At 26.6% G+C, this 14278-nt stretch overlaps 4 protein-coding genes across 6 annotated transcripts; 2 read left to right on the forward strand and 2 right to left on the reverse strand.

The window, feature by feature from the left end:
• Nucleotides 1-1798: 1798 nt before the first annotated feature.
• On the forward strand, nucleotides 1799-5203 carry LOC122517709 (equilibrative nucleoside transporter 3). The gene is made up of 11 exons (XM_043636229.1): nucleotides 1799-2220; nucleotides 2407-2572; nucleotides 2694-2775; nucleotides 2870-3048; nucleotides 3133-3227; nucleotides 3296-3346; nucleotides 3421-3653; nucleotides 3990-4227; nucleotides 4308-4393; nucleotides 4465-4664; nucleotides 4733-5203. Exons 2-11 carry the CDS (start codon nucleotides 2427-2429, stop codon nucleotides 4842-4844), a joined length of 1422 nt encoding a protein of 473 aa, XP_043492164.1. The 5' UTR covers nucleotides 1799-2220; nucleotides 2407-2426; the 3' UTR covers nucleotides 4845-5203.
• Nucleotides 5204-5767: 564 nt separating this feature from the next.
• On the reverse strand, nucleotides 5768-7538 carry LOC122517622 (protein-L-isoaspartate(D-aspartate) O-methyltransferase-like). Its single transcript, XM_043636126.1, has 5 exons — nucleotides 7082-7538; nucleotides 6752-6891; nucleotides 6331-6556; nucleotides 6159-6244; nucleotides 5768-6044 (listed from the first exon to the last, which is right to left on the reverse strand). The coding sequence occupies exons 1-5, from the start codon at nucleotides 7140-7142 to the stop codon at nucleotides 5871-5873; spliced, it is 687 nt and encodes a 228-aa protein (XP_043492061.1). The 5' UTR covers nucleotides 7143-7538; the 3' UTR covers nucleotides 5768-5870.
• A 739-nt stretch (nucleotides 7539-8277) lies between these two features.
• LOC122517623 (ras-related protein Rab-14) lies at nucleotides 8278-12467 on the reverse strand. Of its 2 annotated transcripts, none has more exons than XM_043636127.1 (7): nucleotides 12302-12467; nucleotides 11236-11348; nucleotides 10953-11079; nucleotides 10759-10876; nucleotides 10500-10618; nucleotides 10314-10382; nucleotides 8278-10177 (listed from the first exon to the last, which is right to left on the reverse strand). In XM_043636127.1, the coding sequence occupies exons 1-7, from the start codon at nucleotides 12454-12456 to the stop codon at nucleotides 10060-10062; spliced, it is 819 nt and encodes a 272-aa protein (XP_043492062.1). In that variant the 5' UTR covers nucleotides 12457-12467; the 3' UTR covers nucleotides 8278-10059. The 2 variants fall into 2 exon arrangements, with proteins under 2 accessions (XP_043492062.1, XP_043492063.1); XM_043636128.1 differs by lacking the exon at nucleotides 12302-12467 and adding an exon at nucleotides 11742-12179.
• On the forward strand, nucleotides 12459-14232 carry LOC122517624 (PITH domain-containing protein GA19395). 2 transcript variants are annotated; one of them, XM_043636129.1, is made up of 7 exons: nucleotides 12459-12536; nucleotides 12826-12865; nucleotides 12953-13186; nucleotides 13253-13296; nucleotides 13369-13446; nucleotides 13527-13631; nucleotides 13696-14232. In XM_043636129.1, the coding sequence occupies exons 3-7, from the start codon at nucleotides 13016-13018 to the stop codon at nucleotides 13901-13903; spliced, it is 606 nt and encodes a 201-aa protein (XP_043492064.1). In that variant the 5' UTR covers nucleotides 12459-12536; nucleotides 12826-12865; nucleotides 12953-13015; the 3' UTR covers nucleotides 13904-14232. The 2 variants fall into 2 exon arrangements, with proteins under 2 accessions (XP_043492064.1, XP_043492065.1); XM_043636130.1 differs by lacking the exons at nucleotides 12459-12536; nucleotides 12826-12865 and having other exon boundaries at nucleotides 12872-13186.
• Nucleotides 14233-14278: the final 46 nt, after the last annotated feature.

The following is a 14278-nucleotide window of genomic DNA, read 5'->3' on the forward strand; positions in this document are numbered from 1 at the left end:
ACTAGTGTATACTTGTATTTTTGCATTAGTCAGTTTTGCAATAATCACTAGCCTTGACAGACGATTACAGCATTGGTACGTACTCCCATAAGTTTAGAAAACACGCGTTTGAACTAGGGTGTCGGAGGTGCCCCGGGGCATGCTCTCTAGTTTAGGCTTTTGCACCCTGGTGGTATGTGAGAGAATCGTGGAGTGAGTGGGTGGGTATGTACGTATGTTTGATCTTTTTAGATATTGCCAATATACAGGCAGGTAGCATACTTAGGTGTGAATGTTTATTTAATTTGTAAGTAGGTAGAGACTGGAGAAGTCGCGCGATTGTAATTTTCACTCAGGAGTGGAAAATCTCTTCTCCGGATATTATACAAAGTTTCAGCAACCTTTAGATTCATTTATCATTTAAATATTTCTTTTATTTTTTCCATATATTGCTGATACTCTGTACCACGAGATATAAATCAGTATCGAACGATTCAAAAGTCTTTGCATTTTCTTAAAAATTAATATTTTTTTCGAAAAAGCGAAGATAGCTGAATACGTTGGATACTTACTTAATATTAAGTATATTAACGCTTTGCACTTTAGTAATTCCTACTGAATACTTCATTTGTTATATATGTACAGTAAATACAAAGTAGAGTAAAGATAAAAGTGGTCGAGTAAAAAAGTAAGACCATATGATGTATGACAAAGTTCCTACTTTTGTTTGATATTATTTAATTTTTTAAATGCAAAGTGTTAATAATAGGTTCATCGATTAGATTAAATATCTGTTGAGGCATTCGAGTAAATGTAATAGTACGATTTGTGCATTTCTTTAGGCTGCGATTGTCTAAGAAATGCATTGTAAAATGCGATTAGAAAAAGCCTCACAGCAGCGTTTAGGGCATGAAGAAAGAAGAGGCATTATGCCGAAGAGGCCCCCACTTAAATGTGGCTGAAGAGGGCAACTACTATTGAGACTATTGAGTTATTTTCAAAAGTTCAACAGCAAGTTCGAATTTTTCGAAAATAAGCTCTCTAGTCATATTTTATATTTTATTATATTACTGTTTTGCTCGTCATTAATTTGTAGTTGTAATTGGAGATGATGGACAATTCCATCTCCTTGGGACACCAGATTTGTGTCCTTCAAAATCGTCAAAAAGATGCATATGTTTTTAGTTAGAGTCAGAAATATTAAAATTTTTGTATTATTAAATTTTCAAGCTTATAGTGTTCGGTAAATATTACAGTAATTTCTCTTTTCTTGTTTCATCTTTAAGATTTTTCATTGTATTCTTATTTTATTAAATTTGCAATTTTTCTTTTCTATATAATGCAGTTTAAAAGTATTTCATAATAATTATTAGATATTATTTTTTTTGTAATTTAATATTTGTACTTTTCCTTTTTTTATTTTTTTATATATATATATATTTTATGTAAATGTAAAATCACGCGTTTAAATTTAATTTCATTGCAACGGTAAATAAAGATTTGATCAAAAGTAAATGTAGAATTCAATTGAAAAGTGCATCTGCCAATTGGACGATTTATATGTCAGGCTATTCTATCACTTGATTGTATTATTAATATATTTTTCTTTTTGTTACAGGTGATCATCGTTGGATTTAACAACGAACCTCTCAGATTTTCTTCTATTATTATTATTTTTTCTTTTTAAAGTATATATTTAAATGCATTCCTGAAGGCACACACATATGTGTTTATACATTAAAAATTAAATATAATTATTTAAAATTCTTTTACTGTATATCATATACTATCAAAGAATATACTGTATTCTTTAATAGTTTGTACTTTCATCGCGATAAAATTTGCGAACTTCTATATATTTCTGTATTATTTGATTATATTTTTATGTCGATATCATGAAATTATCTTGTAAGGTCGGTAAAACAGAACAATCCATCGATAATACAGTTTTCTAAGTATGTCATGGTAAGGTGGGGACTTTGAAGATGGCTAAGTGATTCAGACAAACACGCTTCGTTTTGTAATAATAACAACAGCTTATGGAGTTTTAATCAGACTTAAAAGAATTGACATATGTCATCGATATTGTTGAATCATATTTGGATCATAATATAAAGAGGAATGAATGCTTGGCAATATCGACAATAGTTGAAACGACTGTTTAGTGAACATGATTCTTATAACACAAAAAAATACATTCATTGGTTACTTCTGAAGGACAACATTCTTTATACTTTTACTGTACGTACACGTGATTATTTTTTTCTTATTACAATTAATTTTTTATCAAATATTTGTATATATATATATAATTTATCTCTATAATGATTCATTTAAATTTTTTGTTTCCTGTTATAACACAAGACAATTTTTGTCTTCAATATCAATGAAAATAAAATGATATTCTAACAAAGAACATTGTTCTAGATGTATTAGACATTACTATCATGTCATACTCTATTAATAGAAGACCCTTATTAGGGAGTGTATCTGACAGCGAATTTGAAGATGATTTGGAAACAGAAATAGATGATCCAAATATATCTGTTCCTGATGAAAAACCATTTCTTAAACAAGAGGAACCTCTTGATAGGTATAATGAAAATTAAAAATTTATAAATATTACTACCACATATATCACTCGTGTAATATCATATATATTAATTTGTATTTAATCAAATTTATATGTATATATAGTTTTGTTTTATTTACAGATATAACTTTACGCATATAGTATTTTATCTGCTTGGGATAAATGTATTAATTCCATGGAGTTTTTTTATTACTGCTGATGATGTAAGTTTTATATTAATCTGTTATATATACAGTGAGATTGACACACGTATCAAAAAATATAAACTAAACTTAATTATATATATTATAATTTTAGTATTGGATGTACAAATTTCGACAAATTCATGATAATGATACTAGAACTTTTAATTATACTCATACAGAAAATTTAGAAACAAAGACAGATCTCCAAGCTAGTTTTACTTCCTATTTAAATGTGGCAAGTGCATTACCAAATACGTTATTTCTAATACTAAATACTTTTATTAGCAAATCGTAAGTACATCATTTAATTATGGATATTATGTATTTATTCTTTATATCTTATTATTATAACAAAATATATTTTTAAATTTTCAGAGTACCTTTAAAAACAAGGATGGTAGGATCTCAATGTATTATTCTTTTATTATTTATTATGACGACTGTATTTGTAAAAATAAATACAGATAAATGTAAGTAAATATCATGCACTTGTAAAATAAAAATAAATATTTAACAAGCTTATATTTTATACTTTTAGGGCAAGCTACATTTTTAGTAATTACTTTAACTACTGTAGCATTAGTAAATGGTATGTAAATATTAAAATTGATTATTATCTAAAAAATGTATAAAATCTAAATTATTAATTATTCTTTCTTTCAGTTGCGAGTGCTATTTTTGGAGGTAGTTTAATGGGTATAGTTGGACGTTTTTCTCCTAAGTATATAACTGCTATGTCTGGGGGCCAAGCTTTAGGAGGCATCTTTACGGCTTTAGCAGAAGTGATTTCACTTTGGATTGGCGCTAGCCCTGTACTTTCAGGCTTAATGTATTTTATTATTGGAGATACTATATTACTTCTCTCTTTAATAGCTTATATCATTTTAGAAAAAGCAGTAAGTCTTTCAGTATTCATTATAAGTTTATATTTCTCTGTTATTATTTCTTTGTTTCCTTTTATAAGAATTCAATTTTAAAAAAAAAAAAGAATAGTTAATATTATTTTATTTTATCACAGATGGGTATTTACAACTTTGTTATGACTCTTTTAATATACATTAAGCCGCTTATGGTAACGATCAAATTATTAACATACATATATATGCAAGAATTTATTAGAAGCACATTTTACCATCTTTATTGTTCTAATTATGTTATGTTAACGTATTCATTAATACATATTTATTACATATTTATACGTTATTATAAATATGTTTTCTTTTTATTCGTAGGCATTTTTTAAACATCACATGCTGGATAAATTTCCTGAACGTATAGACTGTGAATATTCTGTTAATACCGAAGTGATGTTTTCACAAGTACATACAATTTCTTATATAAATATTATTAAAAAAATGTGGCATTATGGTATTAGCGTATTCCTTGTATTCTTTATATCCCTCACAGTTTATCCAGCTATAACTGTGCTAGTAGAAAGTGAAAATAAAGGAAAGGGATATGCTTGGAATGGTTTGTTAAATTTCATTTTTTATCTACGCATATATACTCATCGTTTTAAAGAAATTCAAAAATTGTACTATTTGTTTTAGATATATACTTTGTACCTGTGGTAACATATCTCATTTTTAGCACAGGAGATTATGCTGGTAGAGTTTTATCGGGCATTTTACAGATGGTAAATAACAATGATTAACATAAATTTATCAGCGAGTATTTTATATACAGTAATACACATTTTTATTACAGCCTAAAAATAAACCATACTGTGTCATGTTTTTAAGCATAGCAAGAATTATTTTTATACCAGCTTTGATGTTTTGTAATGCACAACCACGACATAATTTACCTGTTTATATTCATAGTGACATATATTACATTTTGATAACTATCGCATTTGCTGTAACTAATGGATATTTGTGTAATTTATCATTCGTATTAGTTCCAACGTGAGTATTTTATTTTACATTTTTTTGTTGGATGAAATTAATTATTCTTATATTATCTTTCTATACAGAGTGGTAAATACACAAGAAAAAGAAATTGCATCTGCTATGATGGGAGCTTTCCTTGGTATAGGATTAACAACTGGCGCAGCTCTTAGTCTTTACATGGTTAAAGCTTTGTAATATAACTAAGGTATATATACTTAATTATACTGACTTGTATACTATTTAAACATAAGTGCATTGTTGATTTAAATTCGTTTTAGAGAGTATTTAGCAAATTTCAAGAGATATACAAATTATTAATTATCAAGATATTATAGGGACATTTTATAATTTATTATATAATACGTTATTCCATTTAAATCATGGTTTCCAGGGTATTATAACGTAATATATTACTATTATAACAATTTCAATGTTTGTAGCTAGTGATTAAATAATAATCGTTATTTATAGACAAAAAGAAACATTTTTAAAGTAATAGCAAAAATATTTGTACAATAGTAGAAATATAAGTATCAATGGTGATCCATGTAAAATTTTTAAATAGTAATATTTGATGTAGTTAAAAAATAATATTAGACTATTTAATTTTTTCTTATATAAATAATTTTATATACATATAGGACACTAACTTTATCAAATTTTTATGATTCTTTGACAAAATTTACATGAATGTTTTCATATGGTAATTTTATAATGTTATTACCAGTAAAACTTTTATAAATAAGTATACACACTTGTACATGTTTATCATTGATAGTACTACTATAAGCATTACGGTATGAAATATTGAAATTCTAGTCACACAAATCAGCATTTATTTATACATTCCTATTTAAATGTTTCATGTACAGATCTATGTTATAATTAACAATAAGTGGATATAAAGTAAAGATAAAAATAGTTACAGAATATATCGTTATTTTTGTAAGTTTTCTTATTTAATATAGTTAGGAAATCTTAAGCTTATTCTTCTTTAACGTTTATAAATTATTAATTAACTTTTTATTTGAAATTTATTACTTATTTTCTATTTTATATTTTAAAAAAGAAAAAAAATGAATATATATATATATATATATAATTTACAATGTATTAAATAAATTAAAAATATTTTTAATGACAAATTAATTACAAAATAATGTGAATACTCATAATCATGAATAACAACAAAATGCTCACTCATTGGAGCTTACACAACCCTCATGACCTCAGTTGATGATGCTTATCAGTAAGTGGTACAAATACTACGCCCATTAATGACTTCCTTTCAATTTCTCCATCCATTTTTTTGTCAATCTGAATTAAAGTCTGATTGGAAGAATCCGGGCCTACAGGAATTATCAATCTTCCTCCAAAAGCTAATTGATCAACTAACTATAAATAAAAAGAAAAGAAAAAGAAAATGAAACTTTTTAGTAAATTACAAGATACATATATATCATGAAATAAAAATAAAAAATATTTCGAATCCCAAATTTGAGTTCTTACAGGTTGAGGTACTTCCTTAGCTGCTGCTCCAACATGAATAACATCATAAGGTGCTTTTGGTGGATATCCTAATCTTCCATCTCCAACTAAATCATTTACAAACGATGATTATTTTGTAAAAGCACAAATAAATAACGTAAATTATAAATAATTAAAGAATCTCTATTTTTACCAATTAATTCAATGCGTCCATAAGTTAGAAATTTGGGATAACATTTTTCTATATTTGCTTTAGCTACTTCTTGAAGTTCTGGAATATGTTCAATTCCAATTGCAGTTCCATGAGGTCCTAGCATGTATGCCATGCAAGTTGTTAAATAACCAGATCCAGAACCAACATCTAATGCTCTTCCACCATCACGTAATCTGTCTTGAAGTAATTCCAAGACTTGTGCGTGCTAAACAATTCTCATTTGTATTTCAACTTTTTATTTTTCTTTCATCTTCAGTTCTTAACTATTTTATATAAATATCAATTTATACTTATATCATTTTTCAGAACAAAAAAAAATCAAGTTAAAATATCTCAAATTTAATCTTTTCAATAAGTATAATACATATATATAAGAGATGAATAATATACAAATAAATACCATATGAGGAGCACTTATTGTTGCACCATATCCAAGTTTTTGTGGTGTATCAATATATGCAACAGGTAAATCTATAAAATACTTTCTATCAACAGCATACATGGCATCATAAACGCGTTGTGTTTTAATAACACCTGATCCTGCAAATAATGTTTTTCTTTGAAAATGATATTATATCATAATTAAAAATGAAATAATGAAACAAACTCAAAAATAAATGTCATGCTAAGATATTATATTTTAACTATAACAATTTGACATATTATGATAACTAATCTGTCAATTAATAAATATCTTAATATATTATAAAACACTTGACATATTACTTACGTCTTAAATGATACATTAAGTATAGGTTGTTTTTCGTTTTAAATCGTCCAAAGTTAGACATTTCATAAGTATATACCGCTGCCAAAAACAAGGCTAGCGGTACTAAAAAATGTTTTATTCTCGATAGCGAATTAATTTTGAATGATTATTTAATTATCGGATAAACAGGAAAAATGTAATCTTATGATTTAATTGATCAACAACTGTCGACAAATGGTCATTACTTCAAAAGTTTACCAAATATTTTGAACAATTTGCGGCGACAAACATCCACCTTAGTCACTAACGTAAAATTGGCACCTCTTGAAAAAATAAAACACTAACTGACCAATCAAAAAACAAAATACGAGTTGGTCGTCGTTCGAAAAACAACACTTTGCGTGGAAAATTTATTTATTGATTTTAATCACTTGCCATGGTATATTATTTATTGCGCGTGACTAACACGTACAAATAAATGAACAATTTTTAATTTTATTTCAAATCATCACATTTTGTTATTTAATGTTTCATTTCGTTACAAATTAAATGTAATTTACAGAATTAATTTTATATAAGTATAAACATGGTTAACATGTTAATAAACAAATCAAAAAACATTCTTATTAGACTTATGTCACCTACCACGTGATATTACACTTTAACCATAGCGACATTAGTCATCTGTTACGTAATGTAATAAAAAAAAAACTTTGTTTTAGAATATACATCTTAGAATGAATTACAATAAAGATAATTTGAGAATAAATGTTTATTAATTAAGATATTAATCAAATAAATTGCTAGTCAGGTTCATGAAGATTATGAAGACTCGTAAACAGTGGTTTACTCACACTGTAAATACAGGATATACATGTTTGGATAAAAGATCAAAATTATGATAAAAAAATATGATAAAAAATAGGGATGCTGCAATGCATCCCTATTTTTGTGTCTAATTTTTGTGACGATAATGATAGCAGCGATTTTTTTTGGCTCTAAGAAAAATAAATGATTGTTTATTGAATTACTCGAGGAAAAAGGAAAGTAAAGAAAAAAGATAAATTGCTGATTCTCCGATGAAGATTGAATAGAAATAGATTGATAACAAGAATAATATATATTTGAAGATAACTGGAGAAAAAAAGAAAAAAAAAGAAACTAGATGAAGGTTTTATTTTGCTTTTAGTTTCGTGTCCATAAGAATTTCACATTTGTTTAGATTTATATAGATCTAAGAGGCTTTGGTCAGGTTTATTTTGATTAATCTATTGTATAATGATGTTACAAATGCAGGAAATTATAATATATCTCAGAATTATATAAATAATTACTTAAAAATAATTTTACTATTTTTCTTCTTTTTTTTTTTTCTTTTTTTTGTTTTGTTATTTTTCGTTTTTGTTTTTAAACATTTTCCTCTTATACGAATATCATTCTTAGACTAAAAAGATTTGGTTTAAACATCAATAAATTTGGATCTAAACGGTGCTTTTAAATAGAATACAAAACTTAAAAAAGAATGTTAACTTCCTCATGATTATGGAAATAGATATTTAGTTTTGCACTATGAAACTTATATTTTTGTAAATTAATATTTGTCACACAATTTATTAATTATATGAGTCAAGAAGATGAAGAAGCTGGAACCATTCTTTATCAAATATTGTATTCCTTATTCGGGTTATTAATTGTCAGGGCTATGCAATGTGAACCAAGTATATAACAAATAACTATTTTTTGATAGTTATTGGAAAGCAGCAGAAGCATCATTTATCTACATATAGAGTTGTGTATAAAGACACTTCTTATTTTTAAAAAGATTCACATTGAAGAGAGAGAGAGAGAGAAAGAGAGAAAGAAAGAGAGAGCATGAGATTTAACAAATTGAAAAATTTCCCTGATATTCGTGCATTTACTTAGAATTTGGAATGTAATTATCTTTGCAAAATGCTGAATGCTTATAATTCTCATCAAAGAAGATCATTTTATTTGTGCTGAAAAGAATCTAGCATATAAAAATACGATGATGCTGATATACACTCGTAATAATTCATACGTTGAATTAGATTACTATGCAAGGGAAATGAATAGACCTATTGAAAATCATTATAAATTCTACACATGTCACTACAGGAAGTATCAAGTTCTGCAAATATCATATTATACATAACTGCTCTATCAGCTTGTATAATATAACATTAAAAATATGCAAGCAGCACCATTTCACTTAGCTTCTTGCCTGGCACAGGAACACCTTCGTGAATAATAATTATTAGAAAAAATGGTAAGGTAAACTTCTTATTTTTCGTCAGAAGCGAAACAAAGGCGTTGCGAAAAATCGATCCTTATTATGTTTATACTGTAAAATCATATCGGCCTATTAATCGTACAGAGTTTAAAATTTAGCATCAACTTCCATGTAGTATGTACATATGAGAAAAATGTATATAGGCCTATTAAGTAATCTTTAAAGAATATAATATAACTTATACTATACACACCAACAAGCTACTTTCAAATATCCATATAACTTTCGCTGCGCTTTAAATAATAAAGGGCTTCATGGCTTTAATAATTCGTTATACCGTACGACACTATACCTATCCAATTACACAACAGAATATATATAGTATACAAAATATATATAAGTTACCATAACCATGTAAAAACCACGTTGTTAATACACCGTTTGGAATGCCAGCCATAAAACTGATATCATTGAAATAACTTTTGTTTTATAACATATATATATCTATACTGCGTCAAAAGTCCAGATAATATTAATTCAAATTATTATTATCCGAAAAAGAATATCCTGAACATTATTTTTCTTTACTTTTTTTTTCTTTGTTATTAAGTAGACTTCACTTATAAAGATCAAGGGAGGATATTAGATAAGAGATGATCTGCTTGCTATACTTAGTATAAATCATATATATATATGCATTAATAATATTGATGAATTAATCCACTTATATATACAAACAAATAATAACCTAACAAGAGCAGGAATCTTTGCCTCCTTGTTGTTCATTTGATACTCCTTGAAGACTAGTACGACCAGGTTGACTAGGATTATGTTGGACACCCGATTCAGCAGCATTTAGATCCAATCTAGAAAAATGCAATAATAATTTATTTCAAATTGATGTCAACATATAAGACATATTTTTCAATTAATTTCTATAATAGTTTACTAGATTTCGTTTTAGATTTTATAATTATATTTTATAAAAGAATATTATTTTACCGTCCATCTTGTATACTCTGGAATATTTTCTTTGCTGTCTCCAAGAATGCTTCTTCAACATTATGTCCACTGTTTGAAAACAATATAGAAATAAAAGTTAAAGAGAATGAAACAAAAATCACAATATATCACGACATTGCGTATTATATTTCACATTATATATATATAATAAATAAATAAGCTTACGTTTTTGCACTAGCTTCAACAAACATAAGACCATTTTCATCGGCAAATTGTTTGGCTTCTTCATAAGTTACGTCTCGTTGATCTTCCAAATCACTTTTGTTTCCAATCAGAAATATTACCTTAAATAAAATCTTAATGTCTTACTTATTCTTCTTTTTTCAAAATGGTATTAATAAAAGAATGTCTAACAAATGCACGCCAATAGAGTTACACTTTACAGATATAAATACCATTATGTACAATATCATATTTTGCATACAGTGCTTGGATTGGTCAAATTCCTCGTGTCTGTAAGCCAGCTGCTCAGATGATTATACGTAGAACGACGTGTAATGTCATAAACCATCAAGGCGCCTGCAGCACCACGATAATACGATCTACATAAATAGATAATATGTGTTTCATTTTATTCACAAAATATTCTAACGCACATTCTATCTAATCTTTAAATACCTAGTAACAGCCCTAAAACGTTCTTGTCCTGCAGTATCCCATATTTGTAACTTTATTTTTTGACCTGCTACTTCAATAATTCTAGTACCAAATTCTACGCCAATTGTATGTGGACAATCGGCCATAACTGTAAAACAAAGAAAATAACACAGCATTGAAAATGTTAAATGAATGATCGAATAAAAATTATATAAAAATATTCACACGATATGAAAACTTTTCACGAGTATTTTTTTTTTTCTTTTTTTTTTTTTTTTTTTTTCATTCATTAAAAATCACTTACATTTCTTTTCTGTAAATTGATGAAGTAAACACGATTTTCCTACTCCCATATCGCCTATGATAATATACTTAAAAATATATGAATAATTGTATGGTCCAGTCGACATTTTGTACCTACAAAAGATATAACATTGATCACTTCTTTGCGTTAACCATTGATTTATTAAATCTTTAAACTAATTATGACGTCTCATATTATAGTGTGTAAAATTATTATTATTATTTAGAATTTGAACGTCACTAATCAGATAAAAAAATCTAATTTTTACTTTCAAAGTACAACATGTATATATATCAATAAATATATACTATTATTATATTTGATTGTTAATAGAAATTTTGCAATGGTAAAGATAACACAAATTAAATGATTATTATAGAAATGAATGATTATTTGAACAAACCATAGGTACTACAAATCTGAATTACACTACTGATACTAACTATTCGATGGAAAAAAAAAAAAGAAAAAAAAGTGATGTCAAAATTGTTAAACGTATTACTCACCTCTTGTAACACGTTTACGCTAAAACTTTATACTGTTTAACAATGCTCGAAATGACTCTTATCGTTACTTTAACCGCATAAACTACTCGTTCTATCACTAAATTCAGATATATTACCCGAGTTTAAGTAAATAGTTAAGAATCCTTTTTAACACGAGCAATATGGCAGTTCACTGTCTGTATTAATGATGGCGGAGAATAAACGTCAAACAATACAATCTGTCATTAAAATCAAAATGATTCACTATCGAATCTAAAGACGTTATTTATATTAACGTTATTTTTCTTCAAATAATTTTAATTGAAATTCGGAATATTTTATTAACTAGTCAGTAGACAGAGAGAGGTCAAGACATCTTTTGTAAATTCTACATTTCCCTTTGACAGCTTCGTTCTAATTTTTTACGAACGATGACTGCGCGACACACACCAATCTTAACTATTCACTCATTGGTTGGCATTCGAAATATGAAAAGATGTTTTCAGCCTGACGACCAATAGTATTATTTCTTTATTTCATTTCTTTCGCAATAAAATTATGAATCACCAAAGCAAACTTACTCGCAAAGTAATAACAGGGTATAGTAAAGATTAGTGTAGACGTATTTGATCAAACAAATTATTAATGAACATTTGAAAATACTACGAAATTCACTGCTACGTGGCAAATCTAGTTTCAAAACTGACCGTTTGACAACTACAGCGCTACCAACCATTTAAAGTGTTTTGTATATTCTAAACGTTCAGTAAATTTCTCGTGTTCTCTAATGCATCATTAACGTACTAAAAGATTTTGGTAATTATTTAATTTTTATATAATTTATTAATTGTTATCGAAAATAAAGACAATTGCATTTTTTTATAGATTGAATCTTTATATACTTATCTTTTATTTCTATTATTAATTTAAGCATGATCGTGTATTTAAAATCTTTACAAAAATAATATTATAATTATAGTATTTAAATATAATATATTTTTCATCTCTCATTTTATATAATTTTATCAATTATTTTTATATTTAACTTTTAAATATATATTATATAATGATTGTAAATAAAAATTCATATATTGTATTTTAAAAGTTCCAATAATATTCTGCATCATTCCCGGCTCATGACACATGTATGTATACGCACATGTAATATATACATTTAACCTTGTCATATACAAATTTGTTATTATTGCGCATATAACATTTGGTTATTCTAGAAATATTGCAAAGGTTTGAATTTTTAATAGAATAATCTGAATTATTTGATTAATGTGTCAAACATGGAACATCAATGCGGTTGTGGAAGTATTCATAATGATGCAGAATTAGGAGTTCAATATAATTTGTACAACAAAATAGATACGGATAATGTTGAATGTTTAAATGAATATGAAGAAAATAGTGGAATAACAGTATTCAAACCGTGGGAAGAAAGATTAGATACTAGTAAGGTAAATTTGATAAACATTTCATATAAAATATATCAAATATTAATATATAAATTTAATTGATTTTAGTTCGTGGAAAGTGATGTCGATGAGGAACTTCTTTTCAATATACCGTAAGTTTAACAAACTTCATTTACATTTAAATTTTAAGATTATAAAATATAATATTCTTCGATGTGTTGCAGCTTTACAGGAAATGTAAAGTTAAAAGGGCTTATCGTAATAGGAGGTGAAGATCAATCTCGACCAAATAAAGTCAAATTGTTAGTATTATATAAATAAAATATAGATATACTTATAAATATATCTACATATTTTATCATGTTTTTTATATTTTATTTAGATATAAGAATCGACCGCATATGACTTTCGATGATGTTACGATAGAAGCAGATCAAGAATTTGAACTTTGTAACGATGAAACCGGTGTACATGAATATCCCTTACGGTATGTAAATATTATTAAATATATAAGTATGCGTATATAGAATTGTTTATGTTGTTCATAACAGAGTCGTAAAATTCTCCACCGTAAGTCATTTGAGCCTTTATTTTGTCGGTAATGGTGGAGCGGAGAGATCAAAAATTTATTACATTGGATTAAAAGGAGAATGGTCGCCTGGTCATCAACACGGTGTTACAATTTGTTCTTATGAATTGGTGCCACAATTGGGTGATCATTTAAAAAATATGGATGACGTAAGCAGGGAAGTTAGTTAATTTTCTTCATTTAAAAATTCAAATTTTTAAGCATTTACATATCTATAATTAAATAAATACATTTTTGTTACTTTAATAATGCGTGCTTATTGGTCAGCTATATAAAGAAATCTTCCTGGATTCCAGCAATTCTCACAAAGCTTTATTTTCTTAAAAAGATGTAAATTTAATTTTATATTAAAATGAAGCATGTAAGGTATATAATAATTTGTATTTTTTATATTTCGTATGCACTATGAAAACCATATTTAAGGTGATAAAGTTAAATGGTACACCCGATATATATATAAACGGTGTGAATAAAATGAAATAAATCGATTTAAGATTAATTGGTATCCGAAAGGATTTCATGAATATGTTGCTCCCTTTTTTTTA

This window comes from Polistes fuscatus, unplaced genomic scaffold (genome assembly GCF_010416935.1).
Source record: "Polistes fuscatus isolate 324 unplaced genomic scaffold, CU_Pfus_HIC Scaffold21, whole genome shotgun sequence".
NCBI lineage: Eukaryota > Metazoa > Arthropoda > Insecta > Hymenoptera > Vespidae > Polistes > Polistes fuscatus.